This window comes from Stegodyphus dumicola, chromosome 6, assembly GCF_044657685.1.
Source record: "Stegodyphus dumicola isolate Sdum_Otavi_A_Nest chromosome 6, ASM4465768v1".
Lineage (NCBI taxonomy): Eukaryota > Metazoa > Arthropoda > Arachnida > Araneae > Eresidae > Stegodyphus > Stegodyphus dumicola.
The window spans coordinates 62,000,409-62,028,179 of record NC_140773.1 but is presented as its reverse complement, the minus strand read 5'-3'; the positions used below and the strand labels follow the sequence as shown (position 1 = coordinate 62,028,179).

Below are 27,771 nucleotides of genomic sequence, written 5' to 3'. Positions count from 1 at the left end.
TAATTTTAAATACGAGGTTATAAAACTGAGTTGTAGTTTTTTGTTGGGTGACATACGAAAAGAAATCCGCTGCTGTAAACTTCGGAATAAGCCTGGCGTGCTTTTCCTAAGAGTAGCGCCCTAGCCTTATTCTCGGCATGCAGTAGAGATTTTATGTTATTGTGGATGTGCATAATTTGTAAATGTACTGTAAACACAACAGTATTAAATATTCAGAGTATGAGAATGGTAATTTTATTTTGACATAATTGACTATACATTATATGTCAGAATCTTTTGTAGTTAGGTGTGTAAAGAAGTAATAATATATAGCGATTTAATCTGTTATTGATTGACAAACTAAGCAATTTAAAATCAGTAAATGCAATTTCTAATCTCTGTTATTATCAGTTACTAGCTGAACCTGTGAAATAACACTAAACTCATTATATATGTTTTCTCGTTTCACAATAACCGCTTTAAGCGGCTAGTTTAGTTAAGAACACAAAATAATATAATTTGAAATACATTTATTCTATAATACATCCAATTAATAATTTTTGTGCAAATTTTCAGCATTATTGTAATTACTAGAATGATCAGATTTTAAGTATCTCGGCGCAGAACCTTCCACTAATATCACTTTATCTTAAGTTACCGTATTTTTTCGACGATGAGACGCTTTCCAAACTTACAAGATAATTTTTTTTTGGGGGGGGGGAATCTTTATTTTCTACATACTGTGTTACTTTCAGACCGTAAGATGCAACCCAAAATAAATTTTTTTAGTAAAAATTGTACTTTATAATCCTTTATATCCCCTAGTATTAATCACATTTTATTGTTATCAGAAAACAATGTTTACAATATTTATATCGGTAATTTCTCTCGTATTTGTCCCAAAACTGGTAAAAAATATCAAATTAAATTATAAATTATTTTGTACTTCATTGTCTAATTGTACAGTCCAGCGATTCTCAACCAATGGTACGTAACAGAAAAATAGGTACTACGCAAACGAAGTATTTTTATCTATTAAATTCAAAAATTAAATACCCCAACATCCTGTTTCAACTTTTTCTCTAACACTCGTAAATTTATGCGGTCTGAGCTTTGTTGAAGGTCAATAGCCGCTCATAGACTTTCCGTTTCTATTTTCACAAATATTCTTTGAGCCATAGACATAACAAATTTTGTCACAAATGATGTTTATAAAAGGAGTTATAGAAATGGATGTTGTATTTAATAAGAAGTAATAATAAATTCCTATAAAAAGGTAATAGTATTTCCTTAATTCTATGCATCGATTTATTAGCATAGCTACACTATATGCCGCCACCATTTCCGGTCTCATATTGCTTTATTTTCAATTACACTGGTTATCATAAATTAAGGAAAAATCACAAAAATCATGATTACTGAAAAGTTACATGTAGAATTTAATGAAACTTACCCACAATATACAACACATAGTAAAGTATCAAATAACATAAAAAGAAATTACCAGACATGTTAGTACAAATATATGTTATATGTTATATGTTATATGTTAGTACAGAAATTAGCACATGTATAAAATGAACAAATCGAAGGTGTCAGTTTGCTATAGGAAAAGTATCTTCAATATGGAATATGATCGCCTCTAGAAGCAATACAGCATATACAGCGATGTGTGATGCTTTCAATTATGCGATCTATCAGTTTCATAGGAAGCGAGAGCCGTTGCTCTTGCAAAGCAGTTGCAAGCGCGACAAGGGTTTGAGGGGACGGATTGAGAGCAGCTAGACGTCTCCCTAAAGCATCCAAAACGTGCTCGATAGGATTCAAGACCGGGGATCGAGCTGGCCACTCCATGCGCATAATTGTTTCCTGTTGAAGATAATCATATACGATGCGAGCCCTGTGTGGTCTTGCATTGTCGTCCTGTAACAGGAAAGCATCACTTATTGCCCGGCATATGGGCGCACATAAGCATCAAGGATGTCATCTCTATAAACATGAGCATTCACGGTTCCCCTTGGAAAAACATGTAGGTCTGTGCATCCACCCAAAGATATGCCACCCCAAACACAGACACTGCCTCTTCCGTATGCACCTCCTTCACGGATGTTTGACGGATGATAACGGTTTCTAAGTTCTCTCCATATCAAATATCGCCTACTTTCTAGATTAAACCTGGACTCATCCGTAAAGAGAATAGCCCTCCATTGCTCAGGCATCCAGTGGACATGTTGTCGCGCCCACTGCAAACAGTCCCTCCTATGGCGTAACTTGAGTAGCACGCAAATGGTTGTTCGCCTCGCATACAGATCACCTTCGTGAAGCCTTGACGTTGACACGAACCATCGAGTGGCTGCAGCAAGAGAGGATCTAAGAAGAGTCGGAGTAGCGGTTCTATTCCTGCGTGCACATAACGTCAAATATCGATCATCGGCGCTCGTCGTAGCAGTTGGCCGTCTTTGGCTGAACCTCCTTAGATGCCGAATATGTGGTTTGAAATTGCCTCCAAAGTCTATGAACCACAGAAGGACTCACATTTAGCCATCTGGCCACTTCTGTTTGACTTTATCCTGCCTCTAGTCTCCCAATGGCTCTCCATCGCAGTTCTGCAGACAAATGATGCCTGGAGGTCATTGTTACGAATTGGCTATCTCAGATTTCTGATGTCACTGTCACAGTGAAATATGTGGGCTTGCTCTCAAACATGGACTTTTATGCTCCTCGCAGATGACGTATTCCGAAAGCAGCGCAACTAATTTGCATATCGCAGTTTTACTCAGCTACTCTTACTTGGCAACATATTCAAATTTTACACGGTTTGGCTTATTTTTGAGGGAGTTATCGCTATTTTTGTGATTTTTCCTTAATTTATGATAACCAGTGTAGAATCATTGGTATTATTCCGTTTGAGGACCGTAAAAAAAATTGCAGCGAAAGTGTATGCGCAAAAGCGCCAAATATAGCGTACACGCTGATTTCAAATTGCGTAAGTTTAGACAGTTCTATATTTCTTAAGACACCATTGAAATACTAGTTTAATTTTAAAATCCTTTTTTGAAAACGCTGTGGATTTAACTATGTGGGAATTGCCCAGTGACGAAAAGTCTGCAATAGAATTTTTTCAAAGAAAAGGCATCATTCATTATAGAAAATTATGTTTGAACAACCAACGAGATGAAATAATGCTTTAGCGATAACTTGGTAGCCACCTAGTTATGTTTAGCCTTTTTACCTCCTTGTACGAAGCAAAAAGGAAGTATTGTAATCGCGAAAAGTTTCAGGCAGCATATTTCAACGAAAATATCCATTTTGACCGCTATCGAATGCAATTTAACGATGTTTCTGCATGATATCTGTACATATAAGGACAGAATAAAATACTCTTTTCCTCCAAAAAAATTACAAAACTGCTTTAAAATGAATTCTGAAGAGAATTTTTCGTGGCGTCTGTACGAACGTATATATCTCGCATAACTTAAAAACGAGTAGCCTCAGAACGTTGAAATTTTGTATATAAGACTGCTATAATATGTAGATGTGCACCTCGTATTTTGGTTGCAATCGGCCGCAATAAACACATATAAATATATTTATATATATATCCACTCTGTTACCCTGCTCAGTAATCTGTTTCTTTACTCTTATATGTTTGTAAATTGTACATTTTTTGCTTTAAAAATGATTGAATTATGTTGTTCTTATCATCCGGTTAAGATTTTTATGCCTTTAGTAAATCTGTATGCAATAATTTTAGAATTAGTAACAATTTTAAAGTTGTTTAAGTGCCGCTAAGCTTAATATTTTTTTTTGATGGCAGCCATTGCTTGTTTACATTTGAAACAGCAGGATAGTGGATTTGTTGCCAATCTAGAGAAACTTAGCTTCGCAACAACAAAGATAACGCATTCATTTATTATTGGAATTAAATCATGCTTAATCCTTTCTGGAATTTTTTCGAGGAAATAAGTGTTTAAGATTTACTTTGTAATTTTTAATACAGATATTTTGAGTTTTTATGTATTTTTGCCTTGTCGCGAAGTGAGAACTGAATTAATTGAATTAGAAATACTCAATCGTCTGTTAAAAACTGTTTCTTTTTTGTTTTGTTTGATTAATTTATTTTATACATCGTTCTAGATTTATCATAGTATATGAATAGAACATATGGCAACGATTAGATAATTCTTTAAATGATATAAATTTTGTGCATTCTGAGTTATAATATGAACGAAATATAATACTGTTAAGTGAACCTAGCGCCAGAGTGTCGCTATGGTAAACAAATAGAGTGAATTTTAAAGAATGCATTTATTCTATTGTGGTTTATGCGTTGTCGGCGAAGTAGATTTAATTCAATCCAATAAGTTTAAATGAAATGCAAAAAAAAATGCGTATAATTTAATATTCCGTACAATGAAGTCATGTGGTGTACACATCATATTTTTTATATAAATTATAATAATGATCTGAAATAGCTATTTGCTCTTATGCTTCCATTCAGTTATGTTTATCCTTTTTTATATAAATTATAATAATAAAAAAGTATTATATGAAATTAACCTTTTATCTAAATTAAAACAATAATCTTAGATAACTATTTACTACTAGAAAGCCTGGCGGTCATATGAAATGACCGCTGTTCTAGATATTATAAATTGTAATTAAAATAATTCGTGCAAAGGTAACTTCTAATTCAAACTGAATTACCCACGGCAGGCGGCGAGAACGCCCTTTTGCTTATTGCCCCACGGGGTTCCCCTTTCTACTTGCTTAATTGCTTAAAGTAGAGTGCAATGAAGGAAACCACTGGCGGTACATTTCTTAAGAGCCACCATTAGCTCATTAAATAAAGATGATTTAAATAATAAAATGTTAATTCATATGTCAAAGATCTCTTTGTACACAACATTTCTTGTGTAGATCTTTCCATCATTTTTAAGCTCGCCTTGCAGAGGACCATCCATTATTTTTAATTTTACGTCAATTCTTTCACGAACTCTTGAACAGGCAACATACAGTTGACCGTGTCCAAATGAAGGCTCAGGTAAAAAAATGCCAACATGCTTAAGTGTTTGGCCCAGAGACTTATTGACGGTCATAGCAAAGGCAACTTTTACAGGCAATTGTCTACGTCTCAATTGAAACGGCAACCCTGTGCCGTGACAACTTCACCCCGTTGGCTAGTACAGTTAGGCAAGCAACCAATAAACTATCGGCGACAAACAGACACTTAAGCAGCATATAATAAAGATATTTATTTATTTCATTTTATTTGTTTTTTCATCGTTGCCGGTTGGATATTTCCAAATTCTATTATATATAGGTGTTAAATTTATTTATTTAATGTTAAATGCACGTGCTCTTGTATTTTTATTTTTTCCGGCTTAGCTTTCTCATAATATTCGTCACGTGCTGCACTGCACGGGGAATAAAACAATTTGCAGTTACGCAAGCAACCAATAAGCTATCGGCGACAAACACTTAAGCCGCATATATATAAGATTATACTTCCTTTCTTGCGTTAGGGTTGCCGCAATTCTTCTTGGCATCACTGGCATCAACAATAGTTTGGCGATTTTTTACGGTCCTCAAAACGGAATAGTACCGAAATATTTTTTTTACGTCGATTTGCTGTCTCTAACAGCGGGTATTTTGTCTTCTTGCTGCTTTGTATTCCTTACTTTTCTATACGATTTGAGAATATCGTAATTTTGTTGAAGAACTCGTAATATATTGTGCATTTAAACATCTGGTTGTAACGAAAGTTTTCCGCCAAAATATGTTTTTAATAAAGTTAGGGGAAAAAATGAAAGCAGGACCTTTAGGCTCGCAGGCGAACGTCATTAACATCAGTAGGCCGGCCAGAGCGCTCTGCTTCTTCAATGTCCTGTGGTCCTTGTTTTTTAACTTTCAGGAGCAAATCTTCACAGTGTCATATGATACAACATTAGTACCTTAAGCTGTACACATGATGTGGTGACATTCTATAGCTGACCTTTTGCAACAGATCTGGAAGTAAATGATGGTTCTAATCTGGTAGCGTGATAGTTCCATTTCAGACACCTTGTACTATAACGATATTCTTTTACAAATTTCACAACACAGTGTTCTAAAGCAAGTTCCTTTCGGTACTTTTCCGTTTTGCCGGTGCAAACGATAAAGTCGGCAATAATGGTACAACTGATGCCAGACGGAATATCTTCGCTGGTAACCTTTTACGCTTCATTTTCACAACAAGTCGCAGCCATTTCTTATCAGATTGTTTCTTTCAATACTGGCATACAATTACATAGAATTTTTACAAAAGATAAATTTTATACCTCAAGACCATTTGCGGTAATTAAGTCAATTAGGATGCAATCGCACCGCTCACCCGAAGGTGAAAATAAAGGAAAAGCAAAATTAAGGGTTAAATTCATCAATTCTACTGAGAATGCACTAGCGAAGTAAAGCACTGCGGTTTTACATAATTTCTGAGTAAGCTATTCGTACGAATTGAAATAATTCTTGCATTTAAACTTGTATTCCAAATTAAGATTTAACTTGAAATTAATGTAGATAATTACTGAGAGAATTAAATTTTTGTAGCGTAGTTTACGTGAGATCAGATCATTTCGGGTCACGTGATACGAACCGGCGAATCAGGATGTTGAACCATGAAGGCATAGTAAATTCTTAAATTAATGTCTTTTTACAAATTTATTTTCTTTATTTATTGGCTTTTTGCAAAATTTTAAATCATATTAAATCAAACCAAAAACAAACCTAGAACAGGATATAATTCCCGAGGAAAAATCTGGTGATTGTGTGTAGGTGGTGGTAGTTGAGTTAATGGCGCATAACCAGAAAGGTTACATACGGCAAACACATGTTAGTTTATAAAAAGATGGATAAACTTTATATAACAACAATTAGCTAAGTCATAAAATCTACATGAACTAATAAAATGGTGAATATTAAAAGGAGTAGGTATTAAAACTCAGTAAATGATATGTAACAAGCGAAGAAACACATTAAAATTACACTATAATAAAAGCTAAATTAAATTAAATAATAGAAACCTGTTTCTTTCAGGTATAGTAATAAATTATTATTGGCCTCTTTCCCGATTAAACAGTCAAGAGGCAAGTCACACTCGTTAAAATGCTATAGTCTTAGTCTATTAAAATTCGGACACTAAAAAATGACGAACAGATAAAATGCTATCACAGTAGGGACAAATTGGCTCACTCTCTGCTTGCTTTGAGAAGATAATTGTGCGTGATTCTGGAGTGGCCGACTCGAATACGAGTCAAGAGTACTTCTTCCCTTCGGTTTCGAGTACTTTCCCAAAATTGCACTCTAGGCTTCACACTTCTTAGCTTATTATTTAATTGTGCATCCCAGATTTCTTGCCATTTATCTAAAATTTTCTGCTTGATGGTTTGGCTGATACCTCGGAGAAGAATAAGATTACTAGATTCCTCGACAGCAGCTTTGATTGTGTGTAGGAATATCATAGGTATCATAAAGATCGTGAACAGTAGAAAGGAAGGAAATGTGGATTTTTAATCTTTCGTTTGCTGGTCTGTAATAATTTAGAAAGTTATTTTTTCTTCGTAAGATTTTTTCAACGAGGTTTATGGCCCCCTTTTGGTACCTTTCATTTAACGGTTCTAGTTCAATCTGAAGTTCCATATCAACTATTTTAGCGGTTGATTTAGCGCCACCAGTGATTAATAGCAGCATGTTGCTTTGGAATAGGTCAAGCTTGTTTTTAACAGCATCTAAGGCGGTTATCAAAGCCTCGTTTCCATATTCAACAACAGGATGAACATAACTTTTATAGGCTGCACACAAGATATCTTGGGTTGAGCCCCAAGTGACACCAGCGAAATATTTCAATAGTCTTGATCTGGCATATCCTTTATCAAGCTTCAATCAATATGTTTCCTCCAAGTTAATTTTGGGTCTAAATGAATACCCAAGTAGACAATATCAAAAGTTCTATTCAGGTCTTTGTCATTAAACTGAAGTTGGATGTCGTGATGCTTTGTACTGAGCGAAAACAGTTGAAAGGTGGTTTTTATCAGTATTTACGACCATCTCCAGGTGTTAAGAATATTTAAAGCCTGCTGTAGGACGCTCTGCTAATAATGCCCACAAAAAGCGTTTGAAATATCTTTATCAGTAGTAAGCTCTTTAAAACCTTTTTTAATACGTTCATTTCTTATGATGTTTTGATTGTTTATCTAGGGCAAAAATTATGAGCCTTTGTGGCATCCCTCCTAAAGCCCAGATTTTCTAGAAAGTTTTTATTACGAGGCACGCTTTGCTTCAAACATTGATCAAAATATAGTATTAGGATGGCATCAAATGCTATCAAAGTATTAATATAGCCTGTGTCTCAAAGCTATACAATCCTCACTAAAGTCGGTATTTCGAGCCTTACATTTGTCCTCACAAAGCTTCTGCAATTTGTTATTCCAAAAAGGGGTATATTTCTTTTGTTGTCCTCTTGGGACACATAGTGAAGCACACTTTAGTATAGCACGGGTAAAGAGTTTTGAAGAATGTTCGAGATTTGGGAAAACTAAGCAGTTGTTTATAAATGTATCAGTGAGGCCTTTATAGTTGAACCACAAGAAAACCTGACTAGGCTCCATGTAAAGGGATTTATCTATTTTTTAACCTGACTAGGCTCCCTGTAAATATCTTACAATACTGGATAGTAATATTTTATGTCCAGCACCACCGAGACTATCCATTAACTCAAGCTGTTTTTTGCATGACAGAGCTGGGTGGGCTAGGTGTAAATCAGGATGAGAGACACTTTCACTTCCATTTAAGAAAGGAAAGTTGGAGAATTTCCTTCATTCTCAATGAAATCAATAGGGTTAGAATCAATAAGATTTTCGACCATACAACCAATACTATTTGATGTCGAATAACTCCAGTGAGCTGAGGGGGCGTTGAAGTCTCCAAGTATAAGTGAATTTCTATCCCAATTGAGTATTATTCTTTCAAAATTGGGTTTATTATTTGATAGGATTGTACAAGAAGAATATCTTATGTAGGGTCTCTTGTCTCCATACATGTATTTTCAGGAATTCTAATTTATCATTAGTAGTTATATGGCGAGAGGCAATTAACTTTACCTTTAAAGAAAGATTTACAAAAAAATAATGCAAAAAGCAATACAAAATAATTTACCTAACAGTATTTCTTAATTCCGCCCCCTCCCCTTAACTCGTACATTAATCAAAGTTGTGTTGTGTGCAAATTATGTACATAAAAACAGCAAAATAATTCATTGTTATTTTACAGGTGTATAATTTAGGAACTGGTCAGGGAGTTACAGTTGCTCAGCTTGTTGAATGTTTTGAAAAAGTGAGTGGAAAAAAGGTAAGTGAATTACAAATTTTGTACATTTTACATTGAAAATCTACAATTTTATACAAAAATTAAAAAAAACTACAAATGGTGGACTTTTAACTAAAAACTATCATAACAGAAATTTTCATCATGTAAGTAAAAGAAAAAAATTCCTAGCAAAAGAAATTGTTAAATTAGTCAGCAATTCAGCATTTTAACATAGTTCTAATTTGAAAAGGTGCTTTTTTTTTTTTCATCATGCAGTAATAAGTAATATCATATTTTGCAGAGTGACAAGTATGTTTTTAATGCATCTCGTTGGGAAGATATTTTATATGACTATCAATAGTGTAGTTACAGTGAACTTTTCAAGGTATCCGCATCATGCTGAAACTTCATGCCGCTTCTGAAACTTAAAAATATATCTAAGAACATAAATAAACATTAGTATTAAACTATGTCAGTACATCTAAATTCTTTTTTAAGCTAAAATCTCCTCTCCAATCTCTCAGCAGCTTTTAAAGAATGGCTAAGCAAAATTTGTATTTTCATATAAATTTAATAGTCAGACATAAGGCAAAGGAATTAATTACAATTTTAAATTTTGATAAATAAAAATGAGTTGAATTTCATGACTCCTTAGCAGTGTAATGATTTTAAATTTTAATAAAGTATTTCATTTCGACTCTTTTTGATTTTTTAGGTACCTTACCGAATAACAGATAGAAGACGTGGAGATATACCAGCTATTTGGGGTGACTGCAGTTTGGCTGAGAAAGAATTAGGATGGAAAGCAGAATATGGATTAAAAGAAATGTGTAAGTTGCTCAGTGACAAGTTGCCATTGAATATAAAAAATAGATGGTCAAAAGTTCAATCATTTTAAGTTAGCATAATTTCATAATGTTAAAAATTCATATTTGTTTACTAAATTTACACTAATGCATTGCTGAATTATGTTTGGTTTGAGAAACCTTATGAGAAATAATATGAACTTGGACTAGCTATGGATAATTTATTTCCTCCCAATCCCCTATGAGAAGCTACTTCTTAACATTTAATTTTTTTTAAAATTGGGGGGATCATAAAATATTTTAAATTCTTCAATAGCTCAATGATAAAACTAAATTCTTTAATCAAAAATCATTAATACTGAAAGTTCTCACGTTGATGAAATGGTTCTTAAACACAACTTCTTTACCATATACTGGAATCTGCACACTTTTAAAGGCATTAATATATATATATATTTTTTTTATTGAAAATTTTAAATCCTTGTGCACCACATAGTATTACACAAGGCTTACAGAGTAAGTAAAAAAAAAAAAAAATACAACACCACAACACAAAATAAAATAAACTTACAAATTCACAGATGATACGTAAGAGATAAATTTACAGAAAAAAGAGAAAGCCATTTTATGTTGGACAAAAATATGAAGAGGGGGAGGAAATGTAATATTCCCAGAGTTTAACTTAGAAATGAGTTCCTTTCGTCCTTCCTTGAGCTTTGAACAATAGAACAACAAATGTTCGACATTTTGCACTCCCCCGAAACTGCATGAACACAAGTCTGTACTAGATAATCTAAATCTCTTCAGATATGAATTGAATTTACCATGTCCAGTTAGAAATTGAGTAACTTCAAAATTGCAGAAAAAGTGTTTATTATTCAGTCTGTGAGGAATGGAAGGAAAATATAGTTTAGTCAAAGAGGCAGTAGTAGAATTCCTGTATAGTTCATTCCACTCGAGTATTGTATCATCCCTACTTTTGGTCTTGTAAAATTACTTAGGAAGTATCATTGGAGTAATTACTTGAAGATGTGTAGCTTGTTTTGCCAACGAATCAGCCCGTTCATTTCCTAGATTGCCAGTGTGGCCACGTACATGGAAAAAGATAACATCAACACTTTTATTATTAAGGTCTTTAAGAAGAGCATGGGAAGTCACAATTAATTTATTATATGAGAAGATATTCCTAAGAGAAAATAAGGATGAAAGAGAATCAGTGCGAATAAGAAATTTAGCGAACAGTTGTTAGATATCCACTTAATTAACTCACTAATGCACAGTAATTCGGCTTGGAAAACACTGCATTCATTGGGAATTCTAAAGAATTTGTATTCCAGTTCAGAACCATTATGGAAAACGACATAAGCTAATCCAACTCGATTATTAATTTTACTGCCATCTGTATAACACACAACAGGGAAATTATCATCAACAGAATTGTCATAAATGATAGTTTGAATTGGCAAACGATTGGCAGGATGAGGAAGATCTTCAAACAACACCTTGGCATCGAACATAAATTTGCTGATGGTATCTTTAAACTTTTTGTCATTCAAAACATGAAGGTCAATCGGAGGAAATCCTGAAATTGCAAAACAGGCTTCATAGCTAATTGTTCTGTAGCCATGCACAACTCTTAGTAAAATTCTTTGAATTCTGCGAAGTATACGGAAATTAATCTTCTTTTCTAAAGCTGTTCCCCACACTCTAGAAGCATAGCAAATAAAGGGGACAATACCCTGCTTATAAATCATATCAATAACATTAAATTTTAAACCAAAAGTATTGCAAAAGACAAGATTAAGTCCTCTAAGTCTATTTTCACACTTATTGGATAAATACATAATATGATTTTTCCAACAAAACTTATGACCAAGAATAACGCCTAAATATTTAATTTCATTCACCGTTTTGGGTAAGGTATTATCCAAGTACAGTTGTTGGTTTGTACAGCTGACATGCTTTCTTTTAATTATCATAATTTTAGATTTATTAGGATTGAATTCCAATTTCTGTTCTCTGGACCAATTGGAAATAATATTAAGGGTGTTTTGAGCCGTATTAAAGAGAGTAATGGGACACTTCTCTTGAAAGCAAATTAGTAGATCATCAGCAAAAGCAATTGTTTTACAACTCGGACAATGTGAGAGTCTATTGAGTAGATCATTCATAATTAAATTCCACAAAAAAGGTCCGGAAACCGAGCCTTGGCCCAAGGTCTGGCAACCTCTTTCCAAAATGCGGGAGGAAGAAACGTGGCCAAGGGAGAGCAATGCAGATCTGTCATGCAGAAAATCTTTAATAAGGTGGTAAATATTACACGGAAGCATTAATAACTTCCAAAGGTATTTACAGTTTGGTGCTTCAACTGCTTTTTTGGAAGGAAATATGGTATCAAAATGCATTATCATTACATATAATTAGAAAGAAATTTACGTTGTTTATTATGTATAATTTTTCTTTAAATTATAATCAGGCTTGCTATTTAATAACTTTCTTTTCAGATATATATTGTACAGATTTCTAAAAATCACACTAACTATTATGAAATTTCTAATTTAGATTTTTTCCTTCTTTTGAACAGGTGAAGACTATTGGAGATGGCAGACATTAAATCCAGAAGGTTACAGAACAAATGCGCAAAATGGAACAACTGAATGAATAACTTAACTGTAATAAAGTATCCAAAAAAACATTTCCAGCACTTTTTTTAAGCTATAAAAAGAAAAATTTAATACTATGAAAATATTTTTACTGAAAAAAAACTTCCATATATGTACATATTTTCATTAAATGTATGTTTTTCATTTTCCTATATCAAATCTTCATATTAATTAAATTTTTCGAAAATTGTTTTGAAAAATAGGAGTTATTACCTGGAAATCTTTTGAAAGAATCCTTAACAACATTAAGAGAAACAAGCATTAACTTTTTATGAAGAAAGTTATCACTCTTAAAAAAATTAGGTTTTGTGCATGGATATAAGTTATCCATTATCTACACTTAGTCACATATATTTTCAAATAAATATAATTTTGATTTTAATGTTTTTAACTACAGAATTACAAATTCTTTAAACCACATCTAACATACAAATTTGTTTTTATATAATCATATATTTTAAGCATAAATATTGAATGTCGTGGGTACTTCAGTAAACTTCATTTCAATAAATATTAATTTCTCAGATGGATATTACGATTTTCATTTAGCAATTTTTGTCTACTACAAATGAAGATCAGAAGTTGTCAAATGACCAAAGTTATGTTCTGTAGCAAAAAATTCATTGTCACACTGTGCATGTCTGCTTCTGTCTACATGATGAACTGACACATAACAGAAACTGCAGAGAATTCATCAGTGATCATAAGTCGATTGTATTGCATTTTCTTATCAATGCCACACAGCATTTCATTGATACTGATGAATGGGTGTTTTTCAATCCTTTAGTTTCTGACATCATTATTTTACTGCTGATCTATGCATCACATCAGCAGCATAAAATTCGATTATTTAATGGTAAATTTCACATAGCTAAGTATGTATTTCTAGTATGTATAAAATAAATAAGGATTCTAATTTTTTCACAACCGCAAGCATAACTTCTGTTGTGATGCAATATATACAAAGCTTACACGTAACTAACTTATCTCATATTGAGCATCTTTATTGCTTGCTAAATTTTCCACTCGCAGGTTAGCATCATCTGTGCATGATAAAAGTATAAAAAAAATTGTCCTTAAGTATGATAAGTATGTCAGTGCCATAGATGCCTATGTGAATAATAGCCCATTTTAAGTTTTACTCTTTCAAAATAAATTTTGTTCAACTAGTTGCTCCCATTTCTTATTTACTTCCTAGATATGCCCCATATCTAAAAATTTGAGAAAGAAGATATACTGTAATTTTTGCTTTTTAAAAAACTAGTTTTAACAACGATTGTAAAATATTCAAAATTAAATCATAAATTCAAAAAGCATCTTAATTACAAAAAATATTGTTATGGTATACTAGAGAACAAAACTGCACAATGGATAATAAAATGAAAATTACCAAATGAGATTAGATTTTAAAAATTGAAGATTGTCAAGAATTTAATAATTACTTCATATCAAGAATATGCATTTCATAGAGGTAATAAAAAAATTACTGTGGGGGAAAAAATCCTTATTATACATGTATGTGTTTACAATAACAAAATCTCCTACCTCAGTTTACTGAAACTTTCACACAAATGTTATTTATGAAATAAAGAATCAATTACGTTATAGAATATAAAAAGATAACTTATTTTTATGGAAGATCATGCAGTATAAAGTATTTTTGCTATTATCAGCTATTTCTGTATACCGCTATTGCAAATCCAATCTACATGCTCATAAGCATGGAAATCTAAATTAATAAGTAAATTAGATTTATGGACATTTATGCAAACCTATAAACTAAATTTGTTGCTTTAACTAGCAGATCTAAAATAGGCAGGTTTTGTTATGTTATACGAAAAAATACCAAACTTGGGCAGCAGGCTAGGCATTTTAAAAATACAAAAGTATATGAGGTTGTTCTTTAAACTCAGTATATAAAAAAAAAAAAAAATTCATATCAGTGGCATCATTTTGCTGTAGACTGTAAACAAATGCATCTATTAACAGGAAAGTCTAAATTAGTACTGAAAATCACACAGCTGTTATTTAAAATTTACTTTTTATTTAAAAACAAGAATTTAAATATCACACTTTAGAAGGCACAACAAACATAACTTTTATTTCATGTGTGAACTCAATACCTATTAACACTTTTGCCACAATGGATGAAATATTCTCAGCCTCCCAAAATTATTCGCTGTGCACTAGGGCGAGATAACTTGTCTCCTATAAAATGCTTTTCTGTATTGTTGTAGCATGTCTAGTGACTTATTACATTTCCAGCATATTCCACTTTATATTATTATGTTTTTACATGATTGGGATTAATTGCACAATTCCTAGTACTTTGAGGCAATTTTCATATCCATGCCACTTGTCAGGTCTGTCATATGTTTCATATACTTTTTATGTTTTTGGAAAGAAAACTGGTTAAATGAAAGCTTTTTTCAATTGAAAAGATAATAAAATACCTCAGTTTATCTGATGAAGAGCTTACTGACAACACAAACTCGGGCAGGGAAAGCAGTTGCAAATTTACTGACTGTGTTTCCAATTCAAGCATCAAAAATGAAATTCATGACATCCAAGAAGTTGCAGAAGAAGATGAAACAAATATGGAGTCAGTTCAGTATGCCTAAGGCTTAAATACTGATGCTGAAAGAGTTTAAAGTATTTCCGAAAGTAGTGAAAGTGAAACTGTTGATTCCCAGATAGCTTCAATATCATATGAATGGCATAAAGTTAATAAATAGGGAGAGGCTAATGATATTATTTCTCAGGGTGGCTTTGGCATTATGCATTCAGAATGCGCAGACCTCATAGCATTCTCATAACATAGAATTTTTTTCTTTATTTGTCACTACAATAATTATGCAAATGATTGTATCAGAAACCAACAGGTACACGGAGTAATGTATTCATGAATCAACAGAAAATTAAAATGTTGTGTACATCATTGAAAACCAAATGATGTAGTAGAAATAGAGAAATTTTTAGGACTTATTTTTGCAATGGGACTTATCATGAAATCTTGTCTTGAAGATTATTGGTCAAGTGATTCATTGTTAGCAATACTGATTTTTAGTGACAATGTCAAGAGATTGATCTGAACTCTCACTAAAGTTTTGGCAATAATCAAGATGCTAATAGGAATAGGTTCAGATATATTCTGAACTTGCATAAAATTTAGGATTTTTATTTTATTATTTTTAATATTTTAACATCGTTACAGGGATTATTATATGTTATTGCTGTAGGAAGAGATAGATATAAAAATATTTTAAAGGAATTCGCATTTTGTTTTTACTTTAGGGCTAGAGGGGAATTCTTAGTGCAGGGGGGGGGAAGTAGGATGACGGTGCATCATTACTGTGATGACTGTGTTAATCAAAATATGTAGGAATTATTAGGCTTATCATGAATTATCTCAATGTTGACAGTCAGTATATTACAGTAGGTACTATTCAATGTGATCATCTTTGTCCATGGCTATTTTGACAACATTAAATGATGAGAAAAATTATTCTTCAAAATAACAATTGAATTTAACTAATTTAATATAAAAATAACAATGACATATAAATAGTTATTTTCACAGCATTTTAATTAGGAAAATGCAAAAGTTTGTTTCTAAACTATTCATAACATTTCTAGAAATTGCTGTAACCCTAATTTTAATATTCAGAAGAATTATTTGAAGAGAATATGTCAACAAAAGCAACCTTTGCTTGTTGTAGATGTTTTCAAGAAATTTTCTGTTTTTCAAAGCAAAAGAAAAATTCTGGAGGGTTTTTTTTTTTTTTTTTTTTTTTTCTAATGGAAAAAAAAATCATACATCCATCTTCACATGCCAAAATTTCAAATTTATTAGAATCAGTATCTAAAAAGGTCCCTGCAATAATACCCATATTAAAAAGGCACTCAATAAGTTTCTCATTCATGAATATCAATCTAGCTACTTTTTATAAAGTTTTGGTCAAATACCAAAATAGAAAATCATAAAAAATTATTCTCTTAATACTAAAATCTTTACCATTTCTGAGGGTTTTAAATGTTCTATTTTATTATTTATTTCAATAAAGTTCATTTAAAATAATTTATTCCAAGAAGCCATTTATAAATTAAATTAGTTTTATATAATCAGAAAAATGTTTCATAATATTTACAAATATTGTTCATTTTAGAGAGCAGCTTTCCCTTTTATAAAATGTGCAAACAAAACAAAAATAAATGCTTGCTTTTGCTTAGTAAATTATGCTATAGCATAGAAAAGAATCTTCAATAAAATGGATTTTTTAAAAAACATTTTAGATAACACAAACTTATTTAAGAAAAGCTAAGACTATTATTGTTTAGACTGGCTATAACATATGGATTGGAAATAAGACTTGGGTTTTTCTAATTCTTATTCAACAAAGAAACAAATATTTACAAGCCTTTTTGATTTCAGAATTTCTAATTTCCTTGATAATTGTTAAGCTATTTACGTTTATTTCTGGATATTATTAGAAATATCTTTAATCATAATTGAGTTATCCAAAAATATATCTAGTTTATGTTGCATTTAAATTTGCAGAATAAATTTCCTTTTTTATTATACTATTGGAGTAATCATTCAAGACAGAAATTTAAAGACACATTTTATAAATTACATTAATATATCATACCCATATGAAAAATTATGTTCACGTTTTCCACAATAAGATATATCATCTGTACAATAATAAACAATAAATAACGATTAAAATAATTAGATTAATTTCCCAAGATATTTAGCACGAGGATATTTTTCTCTTAGCCCAGGCCATTGTACAAGAAAATGATCTGCTATATTGTAGAGTATTTTGCCTGTCAAAGACATTGTATTAACTCGACAGATGCTTTCAACATATATCATTTTAATGTGCTTCCAACCTAGAACCTAAAAAATGAAAAGAAAAATAACATAAGATAAAAAAAAAATTGTACAGAAATCTAATGCAACTTTATATACACACATCTGAGATAAAGGGCAGAATACTTACATGAAGGAAAAATGCTGATATGCATAAGGGAACACATGTACCTGGTCCATTGCACAGGATCTAAAAAGATATTCAATGCCTTGATAACATAATAACATTAAACATATATCATATTACATCAAATATAAGACAGCTTGATATATTAAATGATTCAAAGTTTTTAAAAGTTTCATAAAGAAAGAGAATCTGCACATAATATGACTGCATATGAGCTGAACTGAACGTAAGCATACAAGGAACAGATTCCATAAGAAAGATAATTAAATTATCGGAATATCATACTTGGAAACAAAACTAATAAATATGCTTTTAACATGAAAGCTAAGTGATACATCATCTTAATAGATGTATGGCAGGCAAGATTTTTAGAGGGGCAAGTTAAGGACAGGAAAGGATTGTCTTACATTCTGGCAAATTTATACACAAATTGACTGAAAAATTTTTAAAACTGCCTTTATTTTTCCAGATACAATCCAAAGTCGTTAATCCAGACATCTATAATCCGGACCTCAAAGCTACAAACTTTCTGTGCATGCGTCAACACATAATGTGTTCATGCATGCGCAGACATTCACGCATGTGCGTTTAATGTATAACCGACGGTATAAGCTAAGCTAAAATTATCTAATTATCTATTTCAGTTAATGCTGCAGATTGCGTTCTTCCTTAATCTTCAAATTGGATCCGGCTTATTATTTTTTGCAGACTGTTAGAGCAATTTTACAAAAGTAAGCTTGAACTTTCGAATATGTCTAATAGAATTTCCGATTCTGGAGCTGCCAAAGGATCTATCTACAAAGCGAAAGCATGTTTTGATGTCCATCAAACAAAAAGTGGAATCTCTGCAAAAAATGGATAAAGGCATATCCTTTGTTTCTCTAACCATTCCAAAATCTGTTTATCATTTGGGGAGGACGCGCGAAATGAACTGGAAGTTGATCTGTCAGCACTATCCTTATCTTCAGGACAGATGTTTTTATCTTATTCGGCTTATAATTCCTTTCTAAATGTAGTATTTCATCTCGATGTACTCCGTCTTTGATATGATTTAAATCGAAATCCTCGTCATTATAAATATCACGAATACACATCAAATGGTTTTCTGGTTTTGCAATTTTCTAATTTCGACTATGCGTAATGTATGCTTTACGCATGCGCGCATTGAAAGAAATGTTTAATAAAGTAAAAAAATAAATATTAAGCTTTTTTTTTTTTTTTTTTTTTCTTTTTTTGTAAATTTTGATACCTTTTAGATCAAAATTTCTCTTTATTTCATAAATTACGGTTTCATATTTTTAATTTTATAATTTCTGCATGCCATCTTACCAGATTTAAATTGATGATCTATAATCCGGAATCGACGAAGTCCCGATGAGTCCGGATTAAAGACTTTTGACTGTATAAATGAAATAACTTATATAAATGTCAGAAACTATTGAAACAAAGTACACTGCACACAGCAAAAAAAAGGGGGCAGTTCTATATCTCCCATTCTACAGGGCTGATTGACGAAATTCAAAATACGTTTTTCATGTCTCAAAAGTGCGATTTAGGATTTATATTAGATTTATATAAAATATCATTCTAATATAGGTATTTTGACACGAAATCAGACTTTTCTGAAATGACATGCCAATTCTTCCATATGTTGATTCTACGACTCAAATTATACTTAAATATTTAATTTTGCAAAATTTGGTGCAAAATTTATGGAGAAATTCAAAAATTTATCTTGCCGTATTTTTCTCAGTTTTTGCCAAGAATAATTTACTTGGCAAACTTCTTAATTTATAGCAACCTATTTTCCTTTCCTTTTTTTCATTTCAGATGAGCAAAAAAAAGTTATGTTCATACTTTCAAATGCTTTTAACAAAGTGTGTACACCATATTTGGCATTATTGTCGCTCAAAAACAAGATGCTAAATTTCAAAATGCTCCAATATGTTAATACTAATTCATGTATATCTTAAATATACCAATTCAATACCTTTCAATACCAATTCATGTACATCTTAAATTTTGAATAAAAAAGCTCCGCTCCAATTTTCTGCATGTGTGCCTAGAAATATATGTACTTTAAGATAATGTACAAAATTTTACAGATTTATAATACAAAAAATTTATAAAAAATATTTTTAAATACAAATTTTTAAAATAAATCGTAAAAAATGTGCAAATTATATTTGGATTCAGCCTAAATTTTTAATTCTGGAAAAAGGAAGCAAGAAAGTTTAATAAAAAAGAGATATTAATAAATATACATCAAATTCAATTAACACTGATGAGCTAAAATTTTGAGAGCTAATTCTTCAAAAACTACTCGCGAGATTTTTACAAAAATTGGCAGTTTGGTATAATTTCAGTCGTAGAATTGAAATATGGAAATCAAATTGGCATGTCATTTCAGATAAAGTCCAATTTGTGTCAAAATACCTACGTTAAAATGATGCAATATAAAAATCTAATATACACTCATGTCCAAAATTATGTTTACATGCATAAATTCAAGGATTTCTCAGAGACTATGACTTACAATTTAATGAATTTTCGTGGAATCATACATAACATGATGACACATAAATGCAAAAGAAAAAATTGAAGATCACCTCATATGATATAAAATTGTAGCATGAAACAATAAAAATGGTAATAAAGTGTGACAAAGAGAGTTAAGGAAAAAAAGGAATGATTCAGAAAAAGAATTAAGTCTTACGAATTTAATATGGAATATGATCTTCCCTGACTTGTACACACATATCACAACGTGTTTTAGGGCTGGAAATAACGTTGTTAACCACAGTTTGGGGAATTAATCTCCACTCTTCCAGCAATGCCGTCTTCAGAGCATTTACATCTCTAGGATGAGGATGTATACATGCAATTGCTCTTCCAAGGTAGTCCCATAAGTTCTCTATCGGGTTAAGGTCAGGAGAGTTTGGTGGCCAAGGTATTCACTTAATGTCTTCACTTTCAAGGAATTCATCAACGAGGTTTGCTCGATGTGGACAGGCATTATCATCCATAAATAAAAAGTCAGGTCCATATGCACCCCTGAAAAGTCTTACATAAGGATCTAAGACCTCATCCCGATATATCTGGCCTGTCACAGATCCGCTGCTGAACACGTGTAGGGGCGTACGTCCATCGATCATTATTCCACCCCATACCATTACACCTCCACTACCGAAACGGTCACGTTCCACAATGTTCGAGGGATCATTTCATGTTCCTGACTCCCTCCAGATGTAAACACGTTTAGAATCACCAGTTAAACTAAACCGCGACTCATCAGTAAAGAGAACATGGGACCATTGATGTTCAGTCCAGTTTTGATGTTCTTTACACCAATTAAAGCGATCCCTCTTTTTCTGTGAAGACAGTAAAACACATACCCTTGGCTTTCTGGCATAAAGGCCTTTTTCATTAAGCCTTCTGTATATTGTTTTCCGTGATGCAACAGTTCCAGTGGCGGCTGCAAGCTCTGAACTTAACTGGCGAGCAGTAGCCTTTCTGTTAGGACGGGCAGTTAATGCCAGATACCGATCTTCAGAAGCAGCTGTCATTCGTTTCCGACCTTGTCCAGGCCTCCTTACAACACTTCCATCATTTTGAAACTGTTTCCATAGCTTAGAGACTGCCTGTCTTGAAATATTCAGACATGTGGCTGTTTCCATGATTGACTGCCCTGCTTCTAAACGGCAGATAATTCGCCACTTTACAGATTCTTCCAAATGATACTTCGAAGCCATAACAAACCGCTTTGAGACCCTACACACTGAAATCAAACGCTATGTTGAAGAAATTCACTCAAATATTCAGTTTGCGCAAAGCGCTTGATTCACCCTTGGATGACGTAACGCCTAGATTTGCCTATCACAAACCGTTTGATTACTTTTGATTGGATAATGCTAATTAGGCTTGGTTTTCACACATTCCCTGCAAATACGGATCACATTGATTCGATATTTCATTGCATATCATCATTTTTGGGTATGTAAAGATAATTTTGGACATGAGTGTATATCCTAAGTAGCAGTTTCAAGACATGAAAAACACAAGTTGAATTTTGTCAATTGGTCCAATACAGAGGGAGATATAGAACTGTCTCATTTTCTTTTTCTTTACGTAGTGTACATTTACACAGGCTGTTCAAATTACTATGGCCACTTTTACACAAGCATCTCATGATCAACCTAAGAATTCCCATGTACTCTAGAAAATACTAGATTTCTAAGGTAACTTCTGAAAATTTGGCAGCAAGATCCTCATTGCAGACTCAATGGAAATTTCATACATGAGAAATTTCAGATGTCTCCATAAAAATAAATAAAGAGGAGCCGGATCCAATGAGCATGGAGTCCAAGTGTTAGGTCACCCATGACCAACCCATTTACTTGGAAATGTGGCACCAGTGGAGTAGCGAGCATAACTGGTGCCCAGGGCAAAATACCTTTTGGGCACTCCTCCCAAAAACAGTGATATGATGAAAATCTTGTTTGGAGACCATTTGACACCCATCTGTGAGCGGCGCCCAGGGCATCATACACCCCATTGCCACCCTCACTACGCCACTGTGTGGCACCTAGGTAAGCATGCACTGTTGTGCTGGAACGGCAACAGGTAAGCATGCACTGTTGTGCTAGAACCACATTTTAAAATGGTGGGCTGGTGGTATATGCTGTAACAGTTCCAGCAACAATTGTTGGAGAAATATCAATTAAATTGTTCCATCCAGACTTTCCAATAAGAGATATGGATCAATGATATTCATAATGATGCACTGTTGGCAGGAATGTGGACATGTTGCAGCAAACTACACTTGGTAAAAATACCTATTGAAATAAATGTACTTTGACTAAATTTTCCATTGAAAACCTTCGCTTTTATATGAATGCCTAAGTGCATCTCCTAGCACTTAACTGCTGCATTTGTTAACAAATGCTTATTGCCACACATTCTATAGAAATAAGTATTTGTTTCAGAGTTTTCTAGCACCCCTTAAAGAAGTTATCACATACAGTTACAGTCCCTACTAGATGGGACTTTTCTGAGAAACGAGATTCTGGTAGCACTGGTTTAAATGGGAGGATTCCTAGAAAAAAGAGCCCCACTGGAAGCGAAGACCCGCCTAGCTACAGAAATAATGTTGCGGCTATGCGGGATTTTTCAAACCTCACCGAAAATGTCTTGGATCCTGGGTAGAGACAACCAATCAGACGAAAGTTCTGCTTCTGAAGGATCACATGATCCCAATTTGAGCGATAATTGAGTAGTATTTGGTGTTCAAGTCTTCATAGTATGTGAGAATGGTAACCTAGATACGTGTGTTTCCTGAAATTGTGCAGGTTCTGAGAATTGTCCTTTTCGACGTCAAGTCCTGCATAGCCGAAACATAATGTGATTGGGAGCTAACATTTGTGGCATTAGTTTAGAAACACCTTGTACATCTATTATTAACTAAATATACAAAAAGCTCATAAGCTTTTGCATTTTTTTTTTTTTTTTTCATGTATTTCACTCTCTTTATCAAGTGCATGCCTGGCTTAGAAACGCTTAAAATTATTTAGCTTAGAAGCTTAGCATGAATAAATCTGGCCCTAAATATAAAATACAGAATCAATTAAATTATTTTAAATTTATACTTACAGCTTCAGGTTTATGTTTGAGGACTAGCAAAAATGAATGGAAGCATGAGATTAAAGTGGTAAAAATTGTGGATAGCCATGACTGATTGACTTCCCTGCTGCGGGGTATTTTTTCTATGGTATATAGTTCTTCAGATTTCTGAAAAATAAATAAATAAAGGAATATATACTTTGCATCTTTAAAGAAGTTTCAATGCAAAATAATTCAAGGATTATTAGCATTACAGTCAAAAGTCTTTAATCCGGACTCGTCGAGACTTCGGCGATTCCGGATTATCGGTTTTTCCGGATTACAGATCATCAATTTAAATCTGGTAAGAGGGCATGCAGAAACTATAAAATTAAAAATATGAACCATAATTTATGAAATAAAGAGCAATTAAGATCTAAAGGGTATCAAAATTTACAAAAAAAAAAAAAGCTTAATATTTATTAAATATTTCTTTCAACGCGTACACATGCGCAAAGCATACATTACGCATAGTCGAAATTAGAAAATTGCAACCAGAAAACTATTTGATGTGTATTCGTGATATTTATAATGATGAGGAATTTGATTTTAATCATATCAAAGATGGAGTACATAGAGATGAAATACTACATTTAGTAAGGAATTATAAGCCGAATAAAATAAAAACATCTGCCCTGAAGATAAGGATAGTGCTGACAAATCAACTTCCAGTTCATTGCATGCAGTGACGTCCCACCCCACCCCGCAGAGCTGCGTGAAATTGATAAACAGATTTCGGAATGGTTAGAGAAACAAAGGATATGCCTTTATCCATTTTTTGCAGCAATTCCACTTTTTGTTTTATGGACATCGAAATATGCTTTCACTTTGTAGATCCTTTGGCAGCCTCAGAATCGGAAATTCTTTTTGACATAATCAAAAGTTCAAGCTTACTTTTATTAAATTGCTCTAACAGTCTGCAAAAAAATGATAAGCTGGATCCCATTAGAAGATTAAGGAACAACGTAATCTACAACATTAACTGAAATAGAAAATTTTAACTTAGCTTATACCGTGCATTATACATTAAACGCGCATGCGTAAACTTATTATGTGCATGCCTAAACGCAATGTGTAGAAAGTCTGTAGCTTTGAGGTCCAGATTAAAGACTTTCGACTGTACTAAGAAATTTTGGTTCTTTTGCCTATTCTACCCCAAAGTATCCAAAAGACAGTGGTGTAGCTAGAAATTTTAGGCCCATAGGCAAAACTTAAAGTAAGGGTGTCAAATAATTATTTTTGTGCAGAATTTATTTATATCATATAATTGCCATATAAGTCATATAATTGAATTTTATGTAATGTTTTTAAGCAGTTTAAGACTATTTTAATAATAAACAAAATTTATTAACATCAAAACCAAACAGAAACAATATCAATAAAGCATAACTAATTAAAAAAAGAATAAATACTAATCAAGTTGCATTTGCAATAATAAATGGATTCATGAAACACTTAAACAAAGTGATCGTTTTCAAACTTTTGTAAAGGCAAAAGAATCTATTATACTTGCTTCATCATGCTCAATAGAAAAAGCAAAAGTCTGCCGAGTCATATTTCTTCTATAATTTTTAATGATTTTAGCTTTTAAAAGAATCTTTCTACTGTAGCAACAATCATAGGAATGATTAAAAAAAAAAAGTAATAAAAAGAAATAACATTTCACAGTGGAAGTTCCTTTCTAGCGAACAATAATTTTTTTAAATTAAGTTCGCAAGCTCTTGAAAGGTCATGTTTTTATTAAGGTCATCTTCACATAACTGTAATGCACTTAAAGATTGTAAAGTAAATTCTGGTGACAATACATCAGAATAAATATCTACTAAATTGTAACATTTGTATTAATTCAGTTACCTTAGAGTATATAAGCAGGTTTGAAAAAACCAAATCAATCTCTCACATTTGTCATCAAGTGTCTGATTTACATATAAGCTACACAAGCTATAGCTTACGGCCTTGACAAGAATAATTCCGAATTATACTTAGGCATCATTTTCTTGCTCCTCTATTTCCTCTTCTTATTCATATGTAATATAAGAGCAAAACTTATTAACTACAGCCGTCTTTAAAAAATGCTTTTAATGTAGAAAATTTTCATAATATGTATTATAATGAATTTTAATATAAATACAAACATTTAGTAATTTTAGCAGCTTTGTCAGTAATATGCCAATGAATTATACAAAGCTTCATGTTGTCTGCAAAAGTATACATTGATAGACATTCAGTAATATTCCAAGTATACATACAGAACTTCAGGAATTGAGAGGAATTCATGATTTCATTTACAAAACATAAATATTTAACACTTCTGCATAGACTATTAATATGATGATTTAAGAGCTAAACAAATCTATTATAATACACAAAAGAAATACATGAAACTTACATTAGTTGTTTGGACTAAAGTGCAGAATCATCCACTTGTTTGTTTGGCGCTTTTTACAAGAGTAAGAAGAATTGGATTTTTGTCAATTTTCTTTGACCTTTTTAAGTGAAAATACGTCAATGTATACATGGATTAAGTCAAGGGAGTGTGCAATGTCATTTTTTGTGCAATTCTGGGATTTTTTTTACATTAAGTCGATGTGTACATGGATACCGAGTACGTGCAATTCTTAAAAACGCACCAAGCAGTGGGCGATTCTGCACTTTCCACTTTGTTTTAATAATATTGGTACTCATAATATTTAACACTTCTGCATAGACTATTAATATGATGATCTAAGAGCTAAACAAATCTATTATAATACACAAAAGAAATGCATGGAACTTACATTAGTTGTTTTAATAGCTTCGAATGCTTGAGCCTTTTGTTCACTGAGTATATCAGTATCTGCTAACACATATATCCTGGGCCTAAATTTTCCATCTAAGTTGCTGATGAGGCGCAACATTTCAAATGTATGCCCTCCTTTAAAAAATAAATAAATACAAAATTAATATTAAACATGCTATTTTATGTACCCACTTAATACAAATGTATGTCACATAGATCTTAATTTTTTTCAATATTTATGTAGAACAAGACAATAAATTAACAATTTCTCAAAAGCGTAGGCAGAAGAAGAATAAGAATTATTCCAAAAATTATTCATTTAGAACTTCCTCCCACTTCATCAATAAAATGCTCACTCTCATATAACAATTAATGATTTAGATATAAGTGGTTAATTTTATAGAATACAAGTTCCCATTGAAAATATTTTGGAGCTACACTTAAAACTCTTGGTTTATTATTAATAAAAAATTGAAGTTAACAAACGAAATTTGTAAACTTTTAACGTTATTATCTATAAGTAAACTTCAAAGGAATTCAAATAAAAAATTACCTGAACCTAAAACTATCAATAGTTTGGCAGCTGACCTTCTCACAGGTGTCACATTTTTTTTCTTGTGTATTCTCTGATATACTATAAAAACGCGAACAAAGAAAAGACAAACGAGAGTTCTTACAATGTTACTAAAATAAACGTTTAACTCAGTCCACATTTTAACACAAAAGCTTTCTCCAACGAATAAAAAAGGTCTAAAGAAGAAGATATATGCTTAAATAAAATTAATAAAATATACAAATGATTGAAATAGTTGCTTTGCCATCCGACATCTCGTTAACAAATATCAGTACACACGTGTTCTAACAAACTTATTTCGAGATCAAAACATCCGGCGTCTTGCTAATACACATATGAATGTAACTGATAATTTAGCCCCGAGAGGGCAGCACCAGACCGCAGTCGTTTAAATTAGTATTTTATAATTTAATCATTTTCTAAAGGAATCGTCATCTGTAAAAAGGTAGTAAGGTGGAAACATTTTGATGTACTTGGTGTTAGCTCAGAAGACGGCTTTCTTTGAGCTTATAACATAATAGCCAAGGAACTAATTTGTTAGAAGTCTCCTTTTTGTTAGTTTGTAGGTTGCACGAAGGCTCTAACACCTTAAAAAATACAGGATAGACAGATAGACAGACAGACAAAGTAGACAGATGTCTTTTGTTGTACCCGCTAAGTCTTTCTGCACCGATGGGCGAAAAATCAAGCATAGGTGCGAAGGAAAGGTATATAGAAAGGTGGGCAATTTCGTATTTCAGAGGAGAGTAAAAAGGAACTTCGTATATTTTATACGAGTTCGAAAGGCCAGGAAGAAAAGATGGGACAAAATAAAGTAAAAAATAAATGGCCCAAAAGGAATGGAGAGGAAAAAAAAAATTATTTATAATTAAAAAAAAAAAAGGGCCTATAGAAAGAAAAGGAAAGGAAGTAAGAGAATTTTGTTTTATAAAAAAAAAAAAAAAAAAAAAAAAAAACCACGATTGTG

At 32.3% G+C, this 27,771-nt stretch overlaps 2 protein-coding genes across 3 annotated transcripts in view; one reads left to right on the top strand and one right to left on the bottom strand.

Annotated features, from left to right (window-relative positions):
* Positions 1 to 12,944, top strand: part of LOC146996759 (UDP-glucose 4-epimerase-like) — a 74,947-nt gene extending 62,003 nt beyond the window's left edge. For both annotated transcript variants that reach the window (XM_085818366.1, XM_085818365.1), the window contains exons 8-10: positions 9,286 to 9,363; positions 10,037 to 10,151; positions 12,712 to 12,944. In XM_085818366.1, the coding sequence (XP_085674492.1) occupies positions 9,286 to 9,363; positions 10,037 to 10,151; positions 12,712 to 12,788 (270 nt within the window). In that variant the 3' untranslated portion in view covers positions 12,789 to 12,944. The remainder of the gene's footprint in view (positions 1 to 9,285; positions 9,364 to 10,036; positions 10,152 to 12,711) is intronic.
* A 3,670-nt stretch (positions 12,945 to 16,614) lies between these two features.
* On the bottom strand, positions 16,615 to 27,547 carry LOC146996758 (UDP-N-acetylglucosamine transferase subunit ALG14-like). Its single transcript, XM_085818367.1, has 5 exons — positions 26,784 to 27,547; positions 26,229 to 26,365; positions 23,443 to 23,580; positions 17,797 to 17,856; positions 16,615 to 17,693 (listed from the first exon to the last, which is right to left on the bottom strand). Exons 1-5 carry the CDS (start codon positions 26,941 to 26,943, stop codon positions 17,523 to 17,525), a joined length of 666 nt encoding a protein of 221 aa, XP_085674493.1. The 5' UTR covers positions 26,944 to 27,547; the 3' UTR covers positions 16,615 to 17,522.
* Positions 27,548 to 27,771: the final 224 nt, after the last annotated feature.

Bases quoted from the DNA above. Each gene is read 5' to 3' on its own strand.
- LOC146996758 (XM_085818367.1), bottom strand. From the start codon at position 26,943: ATGTGGACTGAGTTAAACGTTTATTTTAGTAACATTGTAAGAACTCTC. The intron at 17,857-23,442 runs GTAAGTATAAAT...ATATCTTTTTAG, and splicing joins TCAAACATAAACCTGAAGCT to ATCCTGTGCAATGGACCAGG. The intron at 17,694-17,796 runs GTAAGTATTCTG...TTCATTTTTTAG, and splicing joins TATCAGCATTTTTCCTTCAT to GTTCTAGGTTGGAAGCACAT.